Source organism: Lepus europaeus, chromosome 5, assembly GCF_033115175.1.
Source record: "Lepus europaeus isolate LE1 chromosome 5, mLepTim1.pri, whole genome shotgun sequence".
Lineage (NCBI taxonomy): Eukaryota > Metazoa > Chordata > Mammalia > Lagomorpha > Leporidae > Lepus > Lepus europaeus.
Genome location: NC_084831.1, coordinates 88,828,229 through 88,854,887, shown reverse-complemented (window position 1 = coordinate 88,854,887; position 26,659 = coordinate 88,828,229). Strand labels below are relative to the sequence as shown.

Below are 26,659 nucleotides of genomic sequence, written 5' to 3'. Positions count from 1 at the left end.
TTTTTTTTTTCACAAAATGCAAAGTTTTGTACCACACAGTGTGTTCTGGCACAAGAAATTTTCAGTTTTCATGGGGGGGGGTGTGTGGATTGACAGGATGCTTATATTTTAAAAATTAATACTAAATTCTCATGACAAAATATGCCGACCTGGTATGACATGTGGATTATTGCTGAGAATTGGCATATGCTTTAAAATGTCACACAAAGTATTCAAACATTTGAAAATGTTAATGAAAATGCCTCAAGACATTCATTATCCTTCCAAATAAAACATAAGAAACCAAAATAAATACTAAACAGCTACATAATTACTGATAAGTTTCAGTAACACTGATTTGTAAATTATCTAGTCTTCCACTATGTAAATAAAAGTTGTGCTGACTTAAAGAAATAAATTAGAAGGTATGTTCTCAAAAAGTTAAGCGTACTTTGAAAAACTTCCAAAAATCTTTATGACAATTAATTGTTATATATTATACACCCTCAGAAAAAAAGCTGTATATATCACTATAACTATCATGTTTACTACAAGTTTCAAGTAGATTTTTCAAATAAAATCTATGTCTAAATATCATTATTGCACATTTTAATTCCAAGAAATTTATAACTTACCCTACTTACAAGCCAGTATTAGCTACACAAAAAATTTCTTAGGTAAAAATTAGACATAATGATACTAGAAACAAACCAAGTAAGAGAAAATATATAGTACTTTTTATTTATATCTATATGTTCAGGCCTCATTAACTAAAGAGTAAGTAACCATAACGTACACTTAATTACAGAAATAAACTATGCAGGTGATGTTTAACGAGTTTTCAGCCAGAGGTATTGTATTTGTAAGTCTTTTGAGATTTAGAAATATTTCTCATTGTTTTTGGTCTTGGGTACAGGATCTGCTCTTAAAACCGGCTGCTGCTTAAAGTCAAGTGTAAACATTTTCAAAGCAAACAAGCCAGCCGTCAGCAGCTGCCTTCAACTCTTCATTGCTATCCAAAATATCTTCCAATAAAGGTGTTCTTCATCATCAAAGTGAGTAGAGGTTGTTTGAAGTCTGGGCTAGAAAAGTGGAGGGCTCAAGTCTTTGGATGTTGTACTTTGGAAAACACCAAGTAATCCATTTGCTGGTAAGCTGGTTTCCAAAGAGTGTCACCATAACCAAGTTTGCTCTATTATAAAGATCAGGACTCTCAAATAACTCTGCCACAAGCCAGCACCCCAGAGTTCCTCACCACGGTCAAGGTGTCCAAGGACATTTACATAGTGTAGATGCCTACAATAAATTCTCAGCTGAAACACATTACAAAGCTCTTATTGCTAAACCAGTTTAAGAGAAAGAGGTTACAGATGTTTCTTAATAAAATCATAATTAGCTTTGCTTCATGCTGTGCAAGGGCATTATTAAATGGCTTCCTGAATGGCTTCCTGTAGCCTCTTAATAAATTATGGTCTCGTCTCTACATAAATTTACTACATTGCTTTTTTTTCCAATGGGAGAACCTGTTTGTAAACTTCAACTTTGCACAAGAGATGAGGAAACTTACAGATGCATGCGAGGTCTCAAAAGCTGTCACCAAAGAAAAGTTTTGGCAAAAGTGAGGGGGGCGGAGCTGATGAAGCCTCCGGGGTACCAGGGGATGGGTGGAAGGGCTGGAAGGATTCAGAAAGAAGATTTCGAGATCGAGGGAGAACAATCATGGCTTTTAAGGGGAAAGCAGTCTCCGTGTCTTCTCCAACTCCAGGTTCTGCTGGCTTTTCTTGCGCCTACACCCCTCACACGTGTTTTGCATCAGAGTTCACTTGCGTTAGCCAAGTGAGCTTGCTGTCAGCCAGCTGTGGTTATGCTGGGGCGATGCATGCACACTGGAGCTCTCAAGACAGGAGTCTCACTGCTGAGCTGGCCTGGAGCTGCTGAGAAACACAGGGCCACTCTTCTGATAAAATTACACAAGTTTGTTTCTTAGGGACTCCAAAACACATAAAAACTCATAAACTGTTATGAAGTATCCTTGATGATATGTCAAGGAATATATGGATTATGGCAATTTCATCCAACAGACTAAACCCCTGAAAGCCAATTCAAATGCAACCTAGAAACAGAAATTTGTTCAAATATTTATTTTAATAGCATCTTTTGGAACATGTCTACTGAAAGACGCAACAGAAGAAACATGTACAACAGCATCTTCCCCTGCACTTCTCCAAATGCATAACAAATGACACCACCAACAGTACAGCCAGTGCTTCACACCAGGGAATCTTCCTCCAGATGCCCTGTGCACCTCAGAGAAAATCTACAATTTAATAACTGACACATGAGCACACATGTCAGCCAAACAGATCACTGAACTTAGAAGAGAATTTGATTCAAACACCTATACACTAGGCGGCTTCTAAAACTAGAACTGTAAGACCGTACTGGGCCATCTATGATAGATCTGAGTCCCTCAGGGATGATAACATCTCGTAACATAGAGCTCATCCATGAAATAACAAAATTAAACAGTAGGAATAAAAATTTAATTCCAACTTACGATAAGGCATCGAAACAAAGTAGGCAGGCATTAATTTCTTTGTACTCACGTATAACTCCTTTTTGAGTTTTAAGTGAATGAAAACAATCCTATAAGAGATTCTATACTCAAGAATGCAAACTCTATAAGCTCGAGCCCATAATTTTTAAATTCTCACACAATATTTAAAGCAGGATCTGTGATCTTGCATGCCTGGTTTTCAATCAATTTTTAAATTTCCTAAGAAATTTTATTTTTCTAGAATACTACACATTCAAAGAACATTTTTATAATTACAGGTTGTCACTAATCTTTTCTATAAAAATAGAATTGCTTAAAAATTTATATCAATTTGCTTTTGTTTTCTATAAATATTTTGATAGAGCTAAGTATCAGAATGCCTAATAGAATCATTTAAATCAATCCATGTAGTCAAAATACTTAATCTCGAAAATGTCTAGCAAAAAGTTTGTCATTTAATAAATGAAAAATTCATCATTTAATAATGATATGTCATGTGTTCATTTGTATTTTAGTTAGGAGGAGATAATCACAGAACACCAAAGCATAGCTCCTTCAAAGATCTGAATTCAAGAAGCATGGCAGGTCACACTGGCGTTTGCACTTCATGTCTGTTGTATAAGGAAGTACATAGAATCTAATTTTGGATACAAATCTGGATGTTGCATTAACTGTCATGTAGCCAACATAAGGATTGCTGAGTTAGGGAATAACAAACCTTAGCTCAAAGCTTTGATGCTTTAAATATACTTGATAGCAGTTATGCCAATGAAAGGTAATGTCAATAAAAGTCAAACTGAAGTTTTAAACATGAAACAGCAACTTCTGGAACTGCTATATGAAGACTATCACTGCTGTATATTTTCATAACATTGATGGTGGGTTTAAAATCTGTGTCCAAAACTATAGAAATATACAAAGAGTCAAAAATATCTATTTCAAGGTTTATTTCTTTCTAAAGGAGTGAATTTTCAAAATAGTTTTATAATATAAATGTTTTGCTTTTTTTATAAATCCACCTTTTTCTTGCAAAAGATCAAGAACAAGATAAAATAACTTGCTTTCCCACCCTCTCTAGACAACCAATACATATTTAAGTACTTCTGATGGGGACAACATTAAATTTAATAACAAATTATCAATGTAACATTATCTGCTTTCAAGACAAATATCTCTACTTTGCATTACTTTAATGAAGTCCTTCAAAAATAAATGTACCTAGGGCAAATCAATCAATCTCATTTTACCATTTATTGACTAAGATTTTAATTCCCATCTTTAAATGTTCTAAAACTTAATAGGCTCTATCTGTGTTGGACAATCAAATCAAATCCAAAGCCTTGCTCATGCGAGAGGGCTTCAAGAGACTCAGGGAAAATGTGGAGGATGAAAAAACTATGCCTGGATTTCAAAAGTGTTTACACAAAAATGAACATATTTTAATTGGGTTTATGTGAACTTCTGAAGTCCAATCAGATTTGGCTAGCTTCCCTTCATCATCACAACACAACCCAACCCTGAACATGAGTCAAACACTCACCTTCAGACTGAGCAACTCAATGGATCAGATCTTTTGGTCTGGGTTCAAGTATTCACCAGTGACCGATTAAATTTCTTTTCTTCTTAGATAAGAACAATCAATAAGGTCAAGTATTTGAGAAAAATAAATAAAGGTGATAATAACTTAATATATAATTCTCTATTGGATTGCAGGAACTAAAGTAAACACACACACACACCTCAAACCGGAGTTATTTACCTTCATATACTGACAATAATTTTGATAAGAATACTTGGATTAAATTACCTATTTCTGTTATTTAAGAAAGATAGAAATTCAAAGTACTCAAAAGGCCAAGCAAGAATGGGTATAAACTCTGAGTAAAATATGAACACTGATTTTTCTTTTTTGTAGTTTGGTCTCACCAAGAGGCATAGGAGCATGATGAACACATACTTCATAAGACTCTGGAACTGATGATGTTAGATCTGAACATAGGAGAGATTTTGCAAATCAAAATACTTCTCACAGAAAGAGTGCAAGGGAAGCATATAGGGACAGCAGTGTTAAAGCTTTTTTCTTAATGATTCCTCCTGTTGGGCTACATCACCATCTAACAGCATGCATTTTTAGAGGAAGAAATCCATCTTTTAAGGAGGTCCATGGATGGCTTAAGCCTTATAAATGAAAAAAATGCAATAATTTCTTAAGAAGCTAAAAACAGAAATAGGCATCTGAAAAATCTTAAAACACAGAAAGTTTTTTCCATGACTAAACTAATGAAATATTCCCAAGTAAAATACTTCATGACTAATGGATGATTGCATACCTGAAATGAAAAAAAAAAATGTTTCACTTGAAATAGCCTAGGAAAAGAACATGTCAACAATTTAAAAATTAACCCTCTATAGGTGTTGACAGCCAGAGTAACAAAAGTCTGCAGTAAACAAATGTTAAACACTATTTGTAGATTTAAAAGAAATTCTCATTCTTTCAGGAAAACTGGTGACACACATCAAGTACACCAAGTTATCTTTCCACAGAGAAAAATACCAATATGGGTTAAGAGATTTCTGAAAAGCTGCACCACTATATAATTTTTATTTAAACCTTTAAGGTTTTACCCATGCTAATACAGAAGAAAAAAATTACCTTGGAATGAAAACTAAATGTTAGTTTCTCTTTTCTAAAGGTAAAAAAGAAAAAAAGACACTGAAACCCTGAATAACAATTACATTAATGAAGAAGCATTAAGAACATGCCAAGAATTCATCCTATCAGCAGAGATAAGGCTGGGCAGTAATAAGAATTGCTTATCTAAACAAAGGTGCCTGAGAAAGCACACCTTTAGTCGAGTTTTCCATTCTGAAGATTATTTCTGGCTTTCTCTTGTCTGATAAGAGAGATGACTTTGATGCAGCCTTTTGAAATTTTGATCATCCACATGACATTCATCATATCCAAAACAAGACAAGTAGAGAACCAAGAGAACTGCGTTAATGCTCCAAGTCTTTCGTAGGGTTCTGTTCCATACACGGAATACATGAAGCCATACATAGGTGGTATTGTGGCAATGCGTACAAAGAAGAACACCAGAGTCATGAGTATTCCATTGATGACGTTAGCTTTGGAAAACTTAGGATACTTCAGGACCTCAAAGAACCACCTGAAAAAGAGTGAAAGAAACGTCATGTTCACTCTGCATGCCTGAGAATTAAACATTTTCATCTTGGTTCTGGTTTGTTTGTTTGTTTGTTTGTTTTTTTGACAGAGTTATAAACAGTGAGAGAGACAGAGAGAAAGGTCTTCCTTCCACTGGTTCACTCCCCAAACGGCTGCTACAGCTGGCGTGCTGCACCGATCTGAAGCCAGGAGCCAGGTGCTTCCTCCTGGTCTCCCAAGCGGGTGCAGGGGCCTAACGACTTGGGCCATCCTCCACTGCCCTCCCGGGCCACAACAGAGAGCTGGACTGGAAGAGGGGCAACGGGGACTAGAACCCAGCGCCCATATGGGATGTCGGCATTGCAGGTAGAGGATTAACCAAGTGAGCCACGGCGCTGGCCTTGTCTGTTTTTAAAACCTGATAAAATGACCTAAATAAAAGGTCTCTGTGAGTGAGATCCCAGCAGAAAGGGCCATCAAAGAAGGAAGTACCTTTCTCTGAAGGGAGGAGAGAACTTCCACTTTGAATATGACCTTGCCTAAATAAGATTGGAGTTGGTGAACTCAAGAGGCTTCCATAGCCTTGGCAGCTCATGACAAGAGCCTCGGGTTATTACTGACATCATAAATAAGAGTGTCAAATGTTAAATCAACAACAGGAGTCACTGTGCACCTGCTCTCCATGTAAGATCTCTGCCCTTAATGTGTTGTACTATGCGAATTAATGGTAAAACTACCACTCAAATAGTACTCTATACTTTGTATGTCTTTGTGGGTGCAAACTGTTGAAATCTTTACTTAGTATATACTAAGTTGATCATCTATATATAAAGATAATTGAAAATGAATCTTGATGAAGAATGGGATGGGAGGCCGGCGGCGCAGCTCACTAGGCTAATCCTCCGCCTGCAGCATCGGCACCCCGGGTTCTAGTCCCGGTTGGGGTGCCGGATTCTGTCCCAGTTGCTCCTCTTCCAGTCCAGCTCTCTGCTGTGGCCCGGGAGTACAGTGGAGGATGGCCCAAGTGCTTGGGGGCCCTGCACCCATGTGAGAGACCAGGAGGAAGCACCTGGCTCCTGGCTTCGGATCGGCGCAGCATGCTGGCCGTGGCGCCCATTTGGGGGGTGAACCAATGGAAGGAAGACCTTTCTCTCTGTCTCTCTCTAACTGTCTAACTCTGCCTGTCAAAAAAAAAAAAGAATGAGATGGGAGAGGGAGTGGGAGATGGGATGGTTGCTGGTGGGAGGGAGGTTATGGGGGGGGGGAGCTGCTATAATTCAAAAATTGTACTTTGGAAATTTATATTTATTAAATAAAAGTTGGAAAAAAAAACCTGGTAAACATTCTCGGGATTTACAGGGAGAGCCAAAGGGCCTAGGACAGTTACACAATACTGAAAAAAAGTTTAGGGAGCTCACACTTCCCATCTCCAAAGCTTACTATGAAGCTACAGAAATCAAGACAGCATAATTTTGGTGAAAAATAGACAAATCAGTGGAATGGAACAGAAGGCTCAGAAATAGATCTACACAATATATTCAACTGATTTTTGACAAAGGCATAAAGGTAGCACAATGGAGAAAGAATGTTTTTCAACAAACTGTGTATCATATGCAGAAAAATTAAAATGAGATAGTGCTATACACCTATGAAATGGTTGGAACCCAAAACACTGACAATGACAATTACTGACAAGGATGCCAGGGGGAATGAAAAACTGGCACAAGCACCATAAGGAGATATTTTAGCAGCTATAAAGCTAAACATATTCATATAAATAATCCAGCAACTATATTCCTAGGTATTTCCTCAAACGGTTTTAGAACTAATAACCATATATTGCTTTTGGGAAGCACAAGTAAGGTGCACCCGACACGGCCTGGAAAGAGATGGGGTTTAGTGATGAAAATGATCCAAGGGTTGTGTCTTGAATAATGAGTAAGACGACAGGAGGCCTTGCCAGCAAATGGACAAGCTGGCCTGAGATGAGAGTTTAAGGAACAGTGTGGCAGAAGGAGATAAGATAGTTCTCCGTGGAGAGTTTTCTGTGTCACACTGAAGAGATCATATTTTATCCTGTAAGCAGCAGGAGGCACCGAGCATTCAACCTGCACATTACCTTCATTGTGGGAGACAGTAGACGGAAGAGAGAAGAAAGGGGAACAGGGCTGCAGGCAGAGGGTTCAGAGCAGGACCAGTAAACATTTCCATAAAGAGCCAGGTAGTGAATATAAAGCAGCAGCCTTTGGAAGTCATATGTTCTCTGTCACAGTGACCAGTGAGTGCAGTTATGGTAAACAAAAGAACATGGCCATGGTCCAATAAAACTTTATTTACAAAAACAGGCAGCAGGTTCGGCTCACAAAGTTATGTTTTGCCACCCTGGTCTACAGCAGCATGGTCCAAAGAACTCTCTGCAACAATGAAAATGTTCTATAAGCATGTTACCCAATTCAGTACAGCTACTACTCACATGGGGCTATGAAGTATTTGAAATGTTTTGTTTTTAAAATTTTATTTAAGCAATTTAAAATAAACAAGCATACAGCTTAAGCATCCTTAACCTGAAAATACAAAATGCTCCAAAATCCAACACTTTTTGAACACTGACATTTTGCCACAAGTGTTAAATTCCACAACTAACCTCAGACGATGGGTCCCAGTCAAAATCAGGCACCCTAAAAATATATAAATTATCTTCAGGCTATCTATATAAGGTGTACCTAAATCAAAACTTAGACTTGGGTTCCCCACTCCCAAGGTATCTCATTACATGTAAGTATTCCAAAATCTGAAACACCTCTTGTCCCAAGTGTTTGAGATAAGGACTACTCAACCTGTATGTGTCTTGTGGTTACTCTACTGGACAGTGCAGAGCTACAGGCAAGAGATGATCGACTAGAGCACTGACAGTGGAGGAGAAGAGGTGGCAAAGGTAAGAAAGATAGAAAGTGACATGGTAGGAACTGGAGTAGACCAAAGATAGGTGAGTGAGGAACACTCAGTGATGACGCCCATGTGTCTATGCACTGCCAGCTGTGAGCAGACAGCTGGGTAACTTGGTGCATGAAAGAGTGCAGAGGGAAATGTGTTGCATTACAGGTTGAATTTGGTAAAGGAAAAAAAAAACACTATAATATGAAGAAGCAAGTAATTTAATATTTAAATATGTAATTTAATATTTTAAATGTTTTTATATATATAGAAGGGAACTACAATACAAGGATATTAAGTAACCTGTTCAAGTTCATAGCAAATAAGAAGTGAGGTTGAATCTCAACATCATTCCAAAATGCATACACAGTTCATTACACCAAGGTGAATAAATAGGGAAATGGCTAAAGCCTTGAGAGGGAAGAACTCACCCAGGGAGAAGCAAAAATGGCAGATGAGAAGTCCCTAATTATAATGGATTAAATAGCAAAAAAAAAGACATATGCTTAGGGAATAATGACAAAGAAAAGTTTGTGGCACATTCAGTACTGATGCAAACTTCTTTCAATTTTTTTTAAAGATTTATTGATTTATTTGAAAGGCAGAGTTTACAGAAAGACAGAGAGAGAGAGAGAGAGAGAGAGAGAGAGAGAGAGAGAGAATCTTCCATCTGCTGGTTCATTCCCTAAATGGCTGCAGTGGCTGGAGCTGGGCCAGTCTCTGGTCTGAAGGCAGAAGCCAGGAGCTTCCTTCTGGTCTCCCACATGGGTACAGCGGCCCAAGGACTTGAGTCATCTTATACTGCTTTCTCAGGTGCATTAGCAGGGAGCTGCATTGGAAGTGGAGCAGCCAGGACTCGAACCAGTGCCCATATGGGATGCCAGTGTCACAGGTGGCAGCTTTACCTGGTATGCCACAATACTAGCACCTCAAATATTTTTGATCTGCAGTTGCTTGAATCTATAAATGCAGAACCCAGGGATACAGAGGCCAAGTGGACATTTCATCTCTAAAGCCTTGCCTAGCTCTTGGATTTTGACCTAGACTTGAAGGTGGGTAAAATTTTCAAACAGGGTTGGGCAATGCAAACTATGAATACAGGAAGAAAAGTGAGAACCACTCACAGGTACATGAGCCAGAAAGACACAAAACAGATTCTAATGACTCAAAAGATGTAAGGCTGGAGACATGAAGCATATCATAGAGACCTTCAAAAGCCAGAGAGAAAGTGTAAACAAGAAGACTAAGGTAGAATGTAAGAAAGATAGGGCCTGAAGAACATAGATGCAAAAATCCTCAATAAAATTCTGGCCAATAGAATGCAACAACATATCAGAAAGATCATCTACCCAGACCAAGTGGGATTTATCCCTGGTATGCAGGGATGGTTCACTGTTCGTAAATCAACCAATGTGATACACCACATTAACAAACTGAGAAGAAAAACCATATGATTATCTCAATAGATGCAGAGAAAGCATTCGATAAAATACAACACCCTTTCATGATGAAAACTCTAAGCAAATTGGGTATAGAAGGAATATTCCTCAATACAATCAGTTTATGAAAAACCCATGGCCAACATCCTATTGAATGGGGAAAAGTTGGAAGCATTTCCACTGAGATCTGGTACCAGACAGGGATGCCCACTCTCACCACTGCTATTCAATATAGTTCTGGAAGTTTTAGCCAGAGCCATTAGGCAAGAAAAAGAAATTAAAGGGATACAAATTGGGAAGGAAGAAGTCAAACTATCCCTCTTTGCAGATGATATGATTCTTTATTTAGAGGATCCAAATAACTCCATTAAGAGACTACTGGAACTCATAGAAGAGTTTGGTAAAGTAGCAGGATATAAAATCAATGCACAAAAATCAACAGCCTTTGTATACACAGGCAATGCCACGGCTGAGGAAGAACTTCTAAGATCAATCCCATTCATAATAGCTACAAAAACAATCAAATACCTTGGAATAAACTTAACCAAGGACGCCAAAGATCTCTATGATGAGAGTTACAAAACGTTAAAGAAAGAAATAGAAGAATATACCAAAAACTGGAAAAATCTTCCATGCTCATGGATTGGAAGAATCAATATCATCAAAATGTCCATTCTCCCAAAACCAATTTATAGATTCAATGCGATACCAATCAAAATACTAAAGACATTCTTCTCAGATCTGGAAAAAATGATGCTGAAATTCATATGGAGGCACAGGAGACCTCGACTAGCTAAAGCAATCTTGTACAACATAAACAAAGCTGGAGAAATCACAATACCAGATTTCAGGACATACTATAGGGCAGTTATAATCAAAACAGAATGGTACTGGTACAGAACCAGCGGCACAAGGAAGACCTTTCTCTCTGTCTCTCTCTCTCTCACTGTCCACTCAGCCTGTCAAAAAAAAATTTTTTAAAAAAAGAAACAGATGGATAGACCAATGGAACAGAATAGAAACACCAGAAATCAATCCAAACATCTACAGCCAACTTATATTTGATCAAGGATCTAAAACCAATTCCTGGAGCAAGGAAAGTCTATTCAACAAATGGTGCTGGAAAAACTGGATTTTCACATGCAGAAGCATGAAGCAAGACCCTTACCTTACACCTTACACAAAAATCCACTCAACATGAATTAAAGATCTAAACCTATGACCCAACACCATCAAATTATTAGAGAACATCGGAGAAACCCTGCAAAATATAGGCACAGGCAAAGATTACTTGGAAAAGACCCTGGAGGCACAGGCCAGAATTAACACGTGGGATTACATCAAATTGAGAAGTTTCTGTATGGCAAAAGAAACAGTCAGGAAAGTGTAAAGGCAACCAACAGAATGGGAAAAAATATTTGCAAATTATGCAACTGATAGATAAATGATTAATAACCAGAATCTACAAAGAGATCAAGAAACTCCACAACAACAAAACAAACAACCCACTTAAGAGATGGGCCAAGGACCTAAATAGACATTTTTCAAAAGAGGAAATCCAAATGACCAACAGACACATGAAAAGATGTTTAGGATCACTAGCAGTCAGGGAAATGCGAATCAAAACCACAATGAGGTTTCACCTCACCCCGGTTAGAATGGCTCACATACAGAAATCTACCAACAACAGATGCTGTCAATGATGTGGGGGAAAAGGGACACTAACCAACTGTTGGTGGGAATGCAAACTGGTAAAGCCACTATGGAAGTCAGTTTGGAGATCCCTCAGAACCTGAATATAGCCCTACCATACAACCCAGCCATCCCACTCCTTGGAATTTACCCAAAGGAAATTAAATTGGCGAATAAATGAGCTGTCTGCACCTTAATGCTTATTGCAGCTCAATTCATAATAGCTGAGACATGGAATCAACCTAAATGCCCATCAACAGAAGACTGGATAAAGAAATTTTGGGACATGTACTCTATAGAATACTATACAGCAGTAAAAAAAAAAAATGAAATCCAGTCATTTTCAACAAAATGGAGGAATCTGGAAAACATCATGTTGAGTGAATTAAGCCAGTCCCAAAGGAACAAATATCATATGTTCTCCCTGATCGGTGACAAGTAACTGAGCACCTAAAAGGAAACCTGTTGAAGTGAAATGGACACCATGAGAAATAATGACTTGATCAGCCCTTGTCCTGACTGTTGAGGAACAACTTACTACTTTATTCCTAGCTCTAGCCCCTGACTCCAGCTCCCTCCTAATTTTTACCCTGTGATGTAATGGTTCAAATAGTTGGGTCCTTGTCACCCACACGGACAACCCAGATTGAGTTCCCAGCTCCCCAGCTTCAGCCTGGTCCCAGGCGCTGCAGGCATTTGGAAAGTGAACTAGCAGATGGGAGCTGTCTCTACTTGTCTGCCTCTCAAATAAATAAATAATCTCTTAAACTTTCTAAAATATATTTTTCCAGAAGCCCACACATCCAAAAGAATTCAAACCAGAATCTTTTAGATAATTTGCAGATCCAGGCTCACTGTAGCATGATTCACAAGGTACAAGCAATCAAAATGTTGAAGACATTATGCTATGTAAAATAAGTCAGTCCCCAAAAATCAAATACTGTATGATTCCATTCATATGAAGTATCTAAAATATTCAAAATCCTAAAAACAGAAAATGGAAAAGTGAGTGTCAAGGTTTGGGAGAAGGGAAATTAGTATTTAATGGATATAAGAGTTTCAATTTTGCAAGATGACATAATTCTAGAGATCTAAGGCACAACAATGAGAACACACTTAACACTACTGAACTATATTCTTAAAAATGCTTAAGATGGTTTAAAAATTCCCCCAGTGTTGGCAATCAATATTATGTAGTTTTAGTTTATTTACTTATATACTGTGTACTTGAAATAAAATTAGTCTGTTAAATTTAAAAAAATAGAAATAACATGATGCTTTCTTTTAAATGAGGAAGACTAAGATAATGTCAATATCACAATTCGGGGACAGGAGAAAGATAGTGTCAGGAACACGAACTGGACCCAGCATAAAAGAGAGTAGTGTTTGTTCTTTTCCAAGAAGCCTCCAGAATTCTGAGATTCAGTGCACATTCGGAAGATGAAAGAATGCCCTGGCACCAGGTGTCATACAGCATCCTCCTGCAGCAGTGAGAGCCGGGCTCAGAGCTGGCATTGTCATGGCCCAGCCTGGGTCCTGGGGTAAGTTACTCTGCCCTTTCCAAGGCTCCCTTTCCTCGAACTGTGTCATGGTGACAGAAGTTTCCCCAAACTAAAACTAAACGGCACAACTTAAAAATCACCAATGACGTCAGTCACCTACCGCTGATTCACAAAAGGGCTGGAAAGCTCGGCGAGCAGGCGAAAATTCCCAACGTAGGCCAGCACTCCGTCTCTCTGGATGGTCAACACAGAACAGCAGCATGTCAGGACAACGTTCTCCCAGGTCCCAAGTTCTGAAGGAACACTGCATAGCTTCTCGGTGTAACGTGACAATCAATACCAAAACATACCAACAGACTTTCTACCTTTTCCTTTCCCAGCTTCTTAGGAGATTCTCTTCTTTGTGAGAATTTAGAAATGTCCTTATAATTCCACTATATTGAAAAGATAGTATATTGTACATTTATGCTCATTTATACAGCTATTGTTTACTTAGGAAAACAGATTTCAAGCAGTTCTCTCACCCTGAACTAATGAATTCTGTAAATAACCATTAGTAATGACATTGTCAAATTACGGTAGGAAAAAAAATCAAAGTTGTATGAACTTCACAGGTTGAGGGGTTTTACTGCAACTAAACACCTACTAGGAACTCATTTCTATAACTACTATTAAGCAGAAGCACCTTAAAAATCTGAAACGTATACTTATCCTACTAACTGTATTTTCCTATAAACCAGTGAGCAAGTGCATATTTGCCAAATAAAATGACAAACTCCAAACCTTGTCTAAAATAAATCTGTCAAACTGAAGATCCTAGAACAAAAACACCTTTAGGACCTTTCTAAATTTAGATACAATTTCTAGTACATTCTATCCATGTCATGATATGAAAAGTGTAGCAAAATCAATAAATAAACAAAAAACCAAAAGTAAAAGGGTTCTGCAAAAAATTTGTGGAAAAGTGGAATTAAATGGTAAGTTTATTTTGGTGCAACAAAATCTTGAAATCCATGCGTTTTTTTTTTTTTTCTTTTCATAACAGGCATTTTCCATAAACTGTTGGAAGACCCATGATATCCATGAATTTCAAAATCTTTATACCAAAATAAAGATCCTTTAATGCCATTTTCCATAAAACTTTTGAAGTACCCTTTTAAATAGTCCAAGAATTTTATTTTTTTAATGTTTATTTACTTTTTTATTTGAAAGGCACAGCAACAGAGAGAAGAGGGAGGGATCTTCCATCTACCAGCTCAATCCCAAATGCTGGCAACAGGCAGGACAGGGCCAGGGTGAAGGCTAGAATCCCATCTAGGTCTCCTACATGGGTAGGATGGCCCCAAGCACTTGAGGCATCATCTGGTACCTCCCGGGGATGTATCAGCAGAAATCTGGATAATAAGCAAATAGCCTGCCCTGGAATAAGCACTCCAATATGAGATACAGGCATTGCAAAGAGCAGCTTCTCCTACTGGTTCACAACACCCAACCTCTCCTCAGCCAAGAATTTTAATATATTTTCAAAATTCCTACTAGGTAAATGGAGTCACTCCAATGCGTCTAAATTACATCAGAATTAAGACAACATGCCAAAGAAAAGCACATACTCATCCCTGATACATTAGATATACGCCAAACTTCAGAAACTGTTTTTCTTCTGGTTATGTACCATGCTGCCTTTCAAGTGAGAATAATATGATTTTCAGACTTATTCATGTAAATTATTTCACGGATTTAGAATTCAGAACTGGATTATAAAAATCAGCTTTTCCAAGGCCAACCTAAAACTTCGTAAATCTCAAATTCATTGTCCTTAGTGATACTAGAACGTGTGATGAGGAAGAAGAGGGGGAGTGATGGCCTAAAAGACAAAAGCGGTAAGCATGGTGAGTATGGTGTGCACAGGAGGGCAGCCAACGCCTCACACAGCCAGGCCAATCCCGAACAACAGTGTATGAGAAATGCATGCATCACATTTTACTACTTCAACACAGGAATGTGAACAGCCATTTATTTGAAATTATGTCATTCTGTACAATTTACTGTTCTTCTACAATAAATCCTTTTATTTAAACAAAATAATAGGGCTTGTTAACAGTGGCAATTAGTAGAAATTGAGACTTATCAAATGAATAAGAGTTGTATAATAGATCATTGTTTTTATGTTTTTGCTCTTTTATTTTCCTGTCAGGTATTTAAATTAGGTAGACTATATTATTACATGTTTTTAAGATAATAAATGTGATACATCTTTAAAAAGAGAATGTAAATATAACAGGACTAAGTAAGGTTATTGCCTATACTTTATTTTTTTCTATATTTTATTTTTAAAATGACATTTCTACCAAATGATACAGCAGGATATTTTTACTCTATTTCTTTTTCCAATAATACTTCTCTAAACTGCCTGCAGCTTTTAGAACATCTTTCTTCTAATATAGTGGCAAAGTGACTATGGTCAAACACATAATTTACTTTGGCATGCAGCTCAGCTCTTAATCCCACATTACACTGAATCCTGGTGTGAGTCCAATATAATGACCTCAAGCAAAACACTCCTCCAACAAAGATGCTTGGGCATATACTATTTAAATTTTACTTCTAGCAACAGAAGGCTTTTAGAATCACAAGAAGTTTCCAGCTCTCCAGTAATGTCTATGAACTTTCTATCTACAGGCTTGTTGGTTAGATCAGCTAAAAGGCCATTTGAACATATAAACCGATCATAAAGGTGGCTATTCATGTCTACAACTCCCATAGTTTTTATACTCTCCAAACCAAACTGGATAGATTCCAAATAAGTTTTGGTAACGAAAGTCCTGTTTACTGTGGCTACCTTTCTCTGGTTAGTTCTGAAGCCGTCTTATTTTCCAAAAATGAGTAACTGTTTTCATTGGATGAATTTTTGTCACAACAGACACACAGCAAACAACTCAGGTACAGACAGCTCACCATTTGCTATACTCCTCAAAGATCATCAGACAGTTTTGAATAAACAGGGCATAGATACTTGTTTTGCTATAATACTTTCCTGCGTTCTCTTCATCAACTTATTTCCAAATTAAATAAGGAAAGTCTTTATGTTTCACACTTTAAAAACACCATTTTATAGCACAACAGCATTTAACATCTCTTCCATGGCCAGCAACAAGTGACAGCTATCCTGTGGGCACACATCTCTGTAGGTCACTTCCTCAGTTTCCATAAAGACAAGAAATCTGATTAAGTACTTTTGTAGGTTTTTAGGGTAACTGAAAAGTAATCAACAACTTTCATTATGAAAGCCCCAGTATTTATGAGAAGCAAGCACATTACACCCCTTTTTTAGCAGTATTGGGTATAAGGTATGCAAGGTAATATATATTTTTATTCTCTTTGGTAAGATGTTTACAGACTGAATGGAGTTTGCCAAATTTACACTGTCTGCCAAATATGCAGATAGATTAACAAAATCTAATTTGTACTGGAACAACAAGTTTTTTTGTGGTTTCTTTAAAATTTTTATAGAGATCAAAATTCTGTTGAAACTCCATTTTTTAAACCAAAGTATGAAAAAAAATGAGGAAAACATTTTGTTGTTGCTGTGATTTGACATATCACATGATATACTGTAAAAAGTCTGGTCATTGGTAAGATCTGACAGAATCAGCTATTTTCTAAGAGGCCAACATATCATAACATAATGTTCCCTTTTTTTCAGCTACAGGATATTGTAGTTGCAATCTCTGAATCAGGAAATGCAACTTCATTCAGCTCATAGAGCAATCAAGGGAACAGTGTACATTTCCCTATGCTATGTCCCAGCTAAAGCAATGCTCACTGTTTTCAACTGAGAATCACATCTTCTTTCCAGAAGACGAACGGCAAAAGTACAGATGAATTTTGATGTGCTTGCCTGCCGCACCCTCATTTGCAAGATTCAGTCCCACTAGGTGCTCCACCATGCCTGCATTAGTTTGCTAGGGCTGTGGTCACTGCTTGGTGTAAACAACAGAAAACTATTGTCTCATAGTGCTGGAGGCTGGAAACCCAAAATCAAGGTGTCCACAGGGCCATGGCCCCTCAAAAGATTCTTGGAAAGGATGTGTCACACAGCTCTATGCTAGCTCCTACAGCTCCTTGGCTTTTGGAAGCCTCATACCAATCTTTGCATAGTTTTCACCCTATGTGCAGGTCTGTGTCCAAATTGGCCCTTTCTGTTAAGTATACCAGTCATAATGGATGACGAGGCCAACTCTACTCCAGTACGATCCCAACTAACTACTGCTGCAACAACTCCATTTCCAGGTAAGGTCACATTCTGAGGTCCTGGGAGTTAGCACTTCCAAATACAAATTTTGGAAGGGGTACAATTTGACCCATACAATGTCCAACCCCAAATCCTTTTACAGTATACACTCTTTAGATTATCTGTCTATAATACTATGCTAATATTACATATATGTGTGTCTCCATATGAAATAATAACCTTCTGTATCAATAATATCTGGGGCATTCTGGCATTAGTACCATAACCATTTTCATTATCTGAACTCTTAGAAAATAGAGTTATAAGTACCCACAGTGTTACAGATTAAACTAGCTGTCTCAATACAGATCATGACTTCTAACTGGAAAAGTCTAGATGGACTGTAATGGCCATGATTATAACATACTTGATAATGGATGACCTATTACTGGAAACACAAATCATGGATGCCATGATTTTTTTTTTTTGCATAATGGAAAGTGATTTCTTAGGGTGTAAGATTTTTCCTATAAAATGGCACACTCAGGACAGGCAAGCCACTCCCATATTGGTTTTATTATAAATTCATTTTAATACATAATAGAAATCATATTTGCAGCTAAGAAATAGTAAGATGAGGAAATAACAAACATCTGACACCTCTAACTCACCCAGCATAAAAGAGGCACTTTAAAGAGGAAACAAATTACTATTCACACTCCAAATTCCTGGATATTTTGTGCACTTATTTTTTTTTAATGCCATCTTTCTGGCTTTTAAAAAATTTTTAAATTTATTTTTATTTATCTGAAATGCAGAGTGAGAGAGAAGGAGAGAGAGAGAGATCGTCCATCCTCCAGTTCACTTCCCAAATGCCTGCAATAGTTGGGGCTGGGCCAGGCCTAAGCTAAGAGCCAGGAACTCAATCAGGGTGTCCACAGGCGGCAAGGACCCAAGTACTTAAGCCATCACTGCTGCCTCCCAGGAAGTGCATTAGAAGGAGCTTGGATGGGACACAGAACTGGACTCAATCCCAGGCCCACCAATATGGGGCACAGGCATCCTGAGCAGTGGCTTAAACTGCTGCACCACAATGCCTGCCCTACATGTGCTTTTGTAATTAAAAGAAATTTTTTGCTGACTTGTTCCAAGTTTCGGTGAGTTTGTTCAAAACAATTCATTCAAAATATTTGAGTTAAGAAGAGATTAGAATAATAAGTAATTGTGTTCAATTGTGGATAATCCAAATAAAATAAGCTGAAATGTTCTGCTTTGCTCCCCCTTTAAATCCTGAAGTGAAGTAGGACAAGGGAGAACTTTGAAAACAACGCACAAGCAGAACAAGACTAGAGAAACAAAAAGCTATTTTCTTGTTGTTAGTTTTATTTTGTTACTCTGGGGGAGGAAAAGAGTGATTTTACTGACATTCTTACCTATGCCACACTAGAAATATTAAGAATCTTTTTATTAGTATAATCCGTCATTATATTGGATTCATATGTGCAATAAACATACGCTCTGGTTTCTTAATTATAAGTTCTCTCATCGATAACATTGCCTTTCTCCCTCAATCAAAAAGACAGTGATTCTACCAGTCTGTGTTTTAGTAACAGTCTTCTTTTGGTCAGTTGTTCTAAGTCTGTGGACTCTGTATAGTTCTGTCCAGTGTTTAGAGAATACGACAGACCAGAGTCTACAAAACATTATGAGTTCATGTGTTCCCAATGTCAGCCAAAGTCCTTGATAAATTGCTTATTATATCCTTCAAATAGTTTCTCCAACAATGAGAACCATTACTGAAATTTGTTTGACCTCTACAATACTTCTTGTTTGATCTCTAAATTATTTCAGACACCCCAAAGTCATATAAGATAGTAAATACAGTAGCAATAACTTTAAACTTTAAAAAAATTTTAAAAATTTATCTCCAGCTAATATTCACTTTAAAAATACAAAAATAAGGGAGCCTGCACTGTGGTGCAGTGGGTTAAGCCTTCACCCGCAGCACTGGCATCCTATATGGGCACTGGTTTGAATCCCAGCTATTCCACTTCTGATGCAGCTCCCTGCTAAAATTAGTAGATGATGGCCCAAGTACTAGGGCCCCTGCACCCAAGTGGGAGAACCAGAGGAAGCTCCTGGATCCTGGCTTTGGATAGGCCCTGCTCCAACCATTGCGGCCATTTGGGGAGTGAACCAGCGATGGAAGACTTCTCTCTGTAACTCTGCCTCTCAAATAAGTAAATCCTTAAAAAATACAAAAATACTTTCATGAAATACACTATGTCCAAGACATTTGAAAGTTTAAAAAGATTACTTCTTCCAACTCCTTTCATATTGACATAGAATTAAACGTAACTATTAACCAAAGTACCAAAGAATATCAAATCAGTCTTTAAGTGGCAAATCTGACATGCTTTCAACTAAACAACTTTGGCCAAAGTACAAATACTCTCCACTTTGAGGAAACTGTCTCTTTGTAAAAAAAAAATAATAATCATCATAATAATTGTATTGAATTTGTAAAAAAAAAATTAAAAATTAAGTATTGGGGCCAGTGTTGTAGCATAGCGGGTAAAGCTGCTGCCTGTGATACTGGCATCCTATATAGGCACTAGTTCATGTTCTGCTGTTCTGCTTCCCATCCAGCTCCCTGCTAAAGGTCTGGGAAAGTAGCAGACGATGATATAAGTGCTTGGGCTCCTGTTACCCATGTGGGAGACCTGGATGAAGCTTCTGACTCCTGGCTTCAGCCCTAACCCATCCTGGACCATTGCAGCTATCTGGGGAGTAAACCAGCAGATGGAAGATCTTGATCTCTCTAACTCTGACTTTCAAATAAATAAATAAACATAGCCTTTAAAAAAACAATGAGCATGACATCCAGCCCTTCTCATCATTTCTCTCTCCTGTCCCCAAAGAGAATGGCTGGTTCTCTCATTGCTAGTCAGCAGTGGCAGCAGTAGCAGCATCACTCAGGTACTTGCTAGAGACACATACTTCAGGGCCCCATCACAGACATACTCAAATTGGTCCAGAATTCTGTATTTTAATAGCCCCACCACCACCACCACCACTACCAAGAAACCCTATTGAATCCTAATGTGAGAGGACTGCAGTCCCAGCCTAGAGAAATCTGGGGGTGTCTAAGCTTGAGGAGCTAGCTCTCCTACTTCTCTGAAGCTGTGGTTTGTGAAGATTCCAATCACCCTCACCAGGTCCCACAGCAACCTGCTACATTCCTCTAAAAAGGCTCTTCCCCTCAGCTGGGTCCAGTGTCTCCACACAACTGGCTGTTTGTGAAGAGCACACAGCCTCTTGCAAACACCTGTGTTCCCTGGGCTTTGTTCATCATTCTATCCGGAAAGCCTAGCTGAGTGCCAGGCCCATGTTCCCCGAGGTGAACGTTGCTTGCTAAGCAGCATACACAGGTGCACATATCACCTTTAAAGTCAAAACCACATTCACCTCTAAACAAGGGAAGGCAAAAAGAGGCATGAGAGCTAAATTATTACCCCTCATTGCATGATGTTATTTAGTATTAACAAGTCAAGATGTGGACCGTCTCTAAGAATGGCCACCATCAATTCATCAATTCCTTCTCTCACTCTGTGTGCGTGTTCCTTACTTCAAGAGGTAAAGGCTTTTTTCTCTCCCCACGAGTCTAGGCTACCCTTGGTGACTCATTTGATCAACAGAACGCAGTGGAAATAGTGTTCTGAGTCATCTGAAGTTATAAGAAGCCTTGCAGCTTCCTCCTAGGTCTCTTAGAATAATTCCCCTTGAAATGCTCCCTTTCAGAACACACGAAGCCCAAGCTACACAGTGGGGCCACAGATAGATGCTCTGATCAACATCCCACCCTCAGAGTGCAGAGCCAGCAGCAATGGCCAGCCACGTGTATCAGCCCCTCTATGACATCCAAGCCTGCTGAGTCCTTAGATGACTCCAGCCCCAACAGCCATCTAACAGCATGGACATGAGACCTCAAGCAAGAACTTCCCACCTTAATGTCCTGATTTTGTTTTATAACATTAACAACTCATGAGTCAATGGGTTTTAATCGACCAGCCAGTATTCTAGTTGATGATCAAAATGTCATATTGTTAGTCAATAGGAAGACCTTTGTGTTGCACTTTGTGTCCTACTGACACAATCACATTAGTCTTCAATAGGTTTTCTTTTTTGTTTTGAAGATCTATTTATTTATCTGAAGGGCAGAGTCAGAGAGAGAAAGAGAGAGATCTTCCATCTGCTGGTTCACTCCCCAAATGACAGCAAAGGCAGGAGCTGGGCCAATCCAAAGCCAGGAAGAGGAGCTTCCTGCAAGTCTCCCATGAGGGTGCAGAGGCCCAACCAACAGGGGCCATCTTCCACTGCTTTACCAGGCCATCAGCAGAAAGGTGGTTCAGAAGTGGAGCAGCCAGAACGTGAACAGGTGCCCATATGGGATGCTGGCACCACAGGCAGCAGCTCTACCTGCTACACCACAACGCCGGCTCCTCCACTACGTTTTCTAACACAAGTTCTAACACAGTAGTGAATCTGTTGTTACATAATACTTCAATATGCAAAACAAAATTTAAATTTTAGTTTTGATCCCATCTTTGTAACATATAGTACATTCATATGCAAAATTCTAATTGAAACCACATGTTCTATCATATTCTTAACCCCCATCCTTATTCTCTACCCTTAATTCAAAACTTCTGTGAGCCACTCTGAGGTACAGAAATACACTTCAGTAATCTTACTTCTTTATTCTTTTATCCCATATATCAATACATAAGTGACTCTCAACCCATTTAATCCAATACACCCCGAGAGACAGCAGCATATGTGACACATCCTTCCATAGGCATAGGTAGCCGTTAGACAAACTCCAGGTTATGTGCAATGCCTTGCTGCCTTATCCTCTTCTCTCCTATTCAAGAAAACCTACTGAAATAAAAGTGAGATAGATGCTATTAAAAGACTAGATTTAAATCGGCCCTAATTTTTAAAATAAATGATAAATGTTTTTACTTCACTTTACTAAATTAAGGCAGAATTCAAAAGTGATATGCTGTTTCCACTTCCCTAAGCACTTTTAAGGAGTTTTGCACGTACTGTAGCAAAACCCACACTTGCCACAGCCTCTGCGTGACTATGAAAACAAAGCAGGGCCTGTCTGACCCCTTCCATAGCATCAAAGAAAATTCCCTTTTCAGAAAGTGACTATAAGGATCTGCTTTTTTTACCAGGAGAAATTTAAGTGTCTACTAGCTAAGAATCGGTAGGACCAGAGGTTCAGAAGGCAGTACTGTACACTGTTATTTAATGCTATAGGTAGTACCCCAACAGTATTTTTTCACTTTGTGTTGCTATATGGGGGCAAATTGTTAAAATCTTTACTTTATACTAAACTGATCTTCTGTATATAAAGAGAATTGAAAATGAATCTTGATGTGAATGGAAGGGGAGAGGGAGCGGGAAAGGGGAGGGCTGCAGGTGGAAGGGAAGTTATGGGAGGGAGGAAGCCATTGTAACCCATAAGCTGTACTTTGGAAATTTATATTCATTAAATAAAAGTTTAATAAAAAAAAGAAGGCAGGGGAGAATGATAATCAATGTTAGCACGTACATACTATTACTAGTATGGTGCTAAATACTGTGCCACCACCATTGGCTTAGATACTGATGGGCGCCCTTCCCCACTACGCTCCACTAGGACAGTAGACTGGCAGGAAATCAATTCTGGCATCTCGAATTGGAATCCCAGATAAAAACGTGACTATATTCTGCAGTAGCAGTAACGGGGCACCTTTTGTAAGTCTAGAGACTGACATAGAGCCTTAGAATATTTTCATGGGAAACCTTTTAAGAGTACCATCAATCAAGAATTGCGATTTGGGGACAAAAATCTATGTCCATATTTAGTAACTGTCTACTTTAATCATTCCAGGTTTTTGATTATTCACTCACAAGACAGAGTTGAAGATTTGAGTGAAGACATAGGATTGGACTGCCAAATCAGATCCATGTGAAACAGGGTCTAATCTTTACTAAATGATACATGGATAGAAGCCATTACTAATTCAGATGAAGCAGGGAGAAGTCTAGGACCGTCAAGGGCAGTTGGCAACCCAGGTCCCTCCTTGCTATGTTTAACAATAGGACCTGGCCCAGAACTAAGTGAAGTTCAAGTAGTTCTTTACATAGGATGGAGGTTTTAACTTGGAAATGACATGTTATACCCTTAGAAATCTGGACAGTCTCCAAGGAGTTGTGCCTATAGATCCTGGGGTCTCTAAAATAGGCAGTCTTCATCCAGCGACATTCTACTAAGGGCATTTTAGAATTCAGGTTTCCTCCTTCCAACCAATATCAGTGTTCCATTTACCCAAAAGTTCTATTGACAAGGAGATGAGACTGGGTCAGTGGCTTCATGATTTCCTCTTCTCTCTCCCAGAAGTGAATGGAGAGGCATATCAGCTGCTTTCACCCTTTCTCCAGGGCTTATGGAAGAACTCAACATACCATAGTGTTTACCTTCCATTGTTTAGTTAGTATTAGAACTAAATTATCGTAGTGGGTAAAGCTACCACCTGCAGTACCAGCATCCCATATGCACGCCGGTTCCACACCCAGCTGTTTCACTTCCGATCCAGCTCTCTGCAATGGCCTGGGAATGCAGTAGAAGATAGCCTAAGTCCTTGGGCCCCTGCACCCGCTTGGGAGACCTGGAGGAAGCTCCTGGCTCCTGGCTTCAGACTGGCACAGCTCCCGCCGTTGTGGCCAATTGGGGAGTGAGCAAGCAAATGGAAGGCCTCATTCATTCATTCATTCTCTCTCTCTCTCTCTCTGCCTCTCCTCTCTCTGTGTAACTCTGACTTTTAAATAAATAAATAAATCTTTAAAAAAAAACTAAATTATCATTTCAGCAGGACAGCTGAATCACAGAATCTCAGAATTAGAATGGAACTTTAAGGATACTTAAAGTCTCTACTTGCTGTATCTATCTGTTTGAAGGTATCTTATGGAAGACAAGCTAGTTTAAAAGACCATTTCATTGTTAGAACATGGCAAACATTGGGGATGTCTTTCCTTTGTACAAGAGAAGTCTCCCCTACCTATCTTTACTACCCTCATTGGTCCTCACCCCAATTTCTGAATTAATCCAGAATAACTCAACCCCCTTCCACCTCATCCTTTCACTCTTCCAGGGACACTCTGAAGCCCTCATGCCGTCCAACTTCTCGTCTTTTCTAGGCTGACATCTCTGGGTTCTTTAATTGCCTGCTGTTAAGACAACAGCTGCCTAATCTAATCTCCCCTCCACAGTTGTCCGGTGGTTCTCCCCAATGGCTTCTGCCCCAACATACATGAGATTAGGGGCTTCAGAGGATGATGTTCTAGGGTGTAGTTTGACAAAGCAAAGTAAAATTGTGTTTGAATTGGATACTGCGCCTCCTTTAATAGAGTCTCAATTTGAAAACAGCTTTCATTTTCAGCATGTGAGACAGTACTGATGCAACTCAACTGTTGTCATCTACTGCTTCCAGCTTTCTCCCTTCTTGCACATGGTTAAACTTAACATTTATCAGTATTAACTTCTGTTTTGCCTGTTACATATGCCTAGTATGCAGTTGTTTAAAAAAAACTGAAAACATTGTCCAAACTATATATAGTTCTCCTTCATAACTTCGTTTTAGTCATTTGATAGTACTGCTTTTTAAGTTTATAATTAAATACACATAACAAAAATTTACTATTTTGACAATTGTTAAGTATACAGATCACGTGGCCAGCACTGTGACACAGCAGGTTAAGCTGGCACCTGTGATGCCAGCATCCCATATGAGCACTGGTTTGAGTCCCAGCCGATCCACTTTTTTTTAAAAAAGTCACAATTAGAGAGAGAGACAGAGAGACGGATCTTCCAGTCACTGGTTTACTCCCCAAATTTCCACAACAGGCTGAAGCCAGGGGCCAGGATGTTCTTCCAGGTCTCCCTCATGGGGGCAGGGGCCCAAGCACCTGGGCCATCCTCTGCTGCTTTCCCAGGCACCTTAGCAGGGAGCTGGATGGGAAGTGGAGCATCCAGGATGCAAATCACGCCGATACGGGATGTTGGCCCTACAGACAGTAGCTTAATCCACTGTGCCACAATGCAGGCCCACTGTCCCACTTCTGATCCAGCTCCCTGCTGATGTGCCTGGGAAGGCAGTGGAAGATGGCCCAAGAGAACTAGAAGGAGTACCAGGCTCCTGGCTAAGGCAAGTTACAGCTATCTGGAGTGAACTAGCAGATGGAAGATTTCTCTCTCACTCATTCCCTCTCTTGCTCTCTCTCTCTTATCTTCCTTTCAACTAAAAATATACATCTCAGTGGCACTAAGTACATCCACACTGGTGGTCATGCACCATCACTATTCACCTCCAGAACCTTTTCATAGTCCTAAAGAAAACTCTTAACATGTATTAAACAATAGCTTCCTATCATCTCCTCCACCTAGCCCTTGGTAACCACTGTCCTATTTCCTGTCTCTTTGAATTTGACTGTTCTAGATGCCTTATAGAAGTAGTATCATATTTTAAATTTGCTTTAAACAAATCTAATTAAGAGCAAAATATTGACTAGAGTAGATATGATAATCTCTATCAACTGTTTTCTTTGTTGGCACTGAAATGAAAACAGAATTCAGAAATCAAGCAATCTTAAAGAAAGAAAGGGAGCCATCTCTGCCAGGGAAACTCCACTACACAAATCAGAGCTATACTTAGCGTCCAGAATCAAGCATGAAAGACTAATCCCAGGACAAGAAAGGTAGGTAGACTGGACTGGAACTCCTGTTCGCTCAAAACGGAGGAACTGTCACAGGAGCACTATTTATGTTAGCAAATTGTGGGAGTGGTCACATGAGACACTTTATATTAAAAAGTGAATTTCCCAGGCCAGTGCTGTGTGTAGCAGGTAAAGCTGCCACCTGCACTACCGGCATCTCATATGAGCACTGGTTGGAGTCCTGGCTGCCCCATTTCTAATCCAGCTCTCTGTCATGGCCTGGGAAAGCAGTAGAGGATGGCCCAAGTTCTTGGACCCTTGCACCCGCATGGGGGACCCGGAGGAAGCTCCTGGCTTCAGATCGGCCAGCTCTGGCCACTGCAGCCATCTGGGGAG

General features: G+C 39.1%; 1 protein-coding gene across 5 annotated transcripts in view; it reads right to left on the bottom strand.

The window, feature by feature from the left end:
* Positions 1 to 3,468: 3,468 nt before the first annotated feature.
* The window catches only part of TLCD4 (TLC domain containing 4), a 101,644-nt gene continuing 78,453 nt past the window's right edge, over positions 3,469 to 26,659 (bottom strand). For all 5 annotated transcript variants that reach the window (XM_062191792.1, XM_062191791.1, XM_062191788.1 and 2 more), the window contains 2 exons: positions 13,427 to 13,500; positions 3,469 to 5,703 (listed from right to left, as the gene is read on the bottom strand). In XM_062191792.1, the coding sequence (XP_062047776.1) occupies positions 5,385 to 5,703; positions 13,427 to 13,500 (393 nt within the window). In that variant the 3' untranslated portion in view covers positions 3,469 to 5,384. The remainder of the gene's footprint in view (positions 5,704 to 13,426; positions 13,501 to 26,659) is intronic.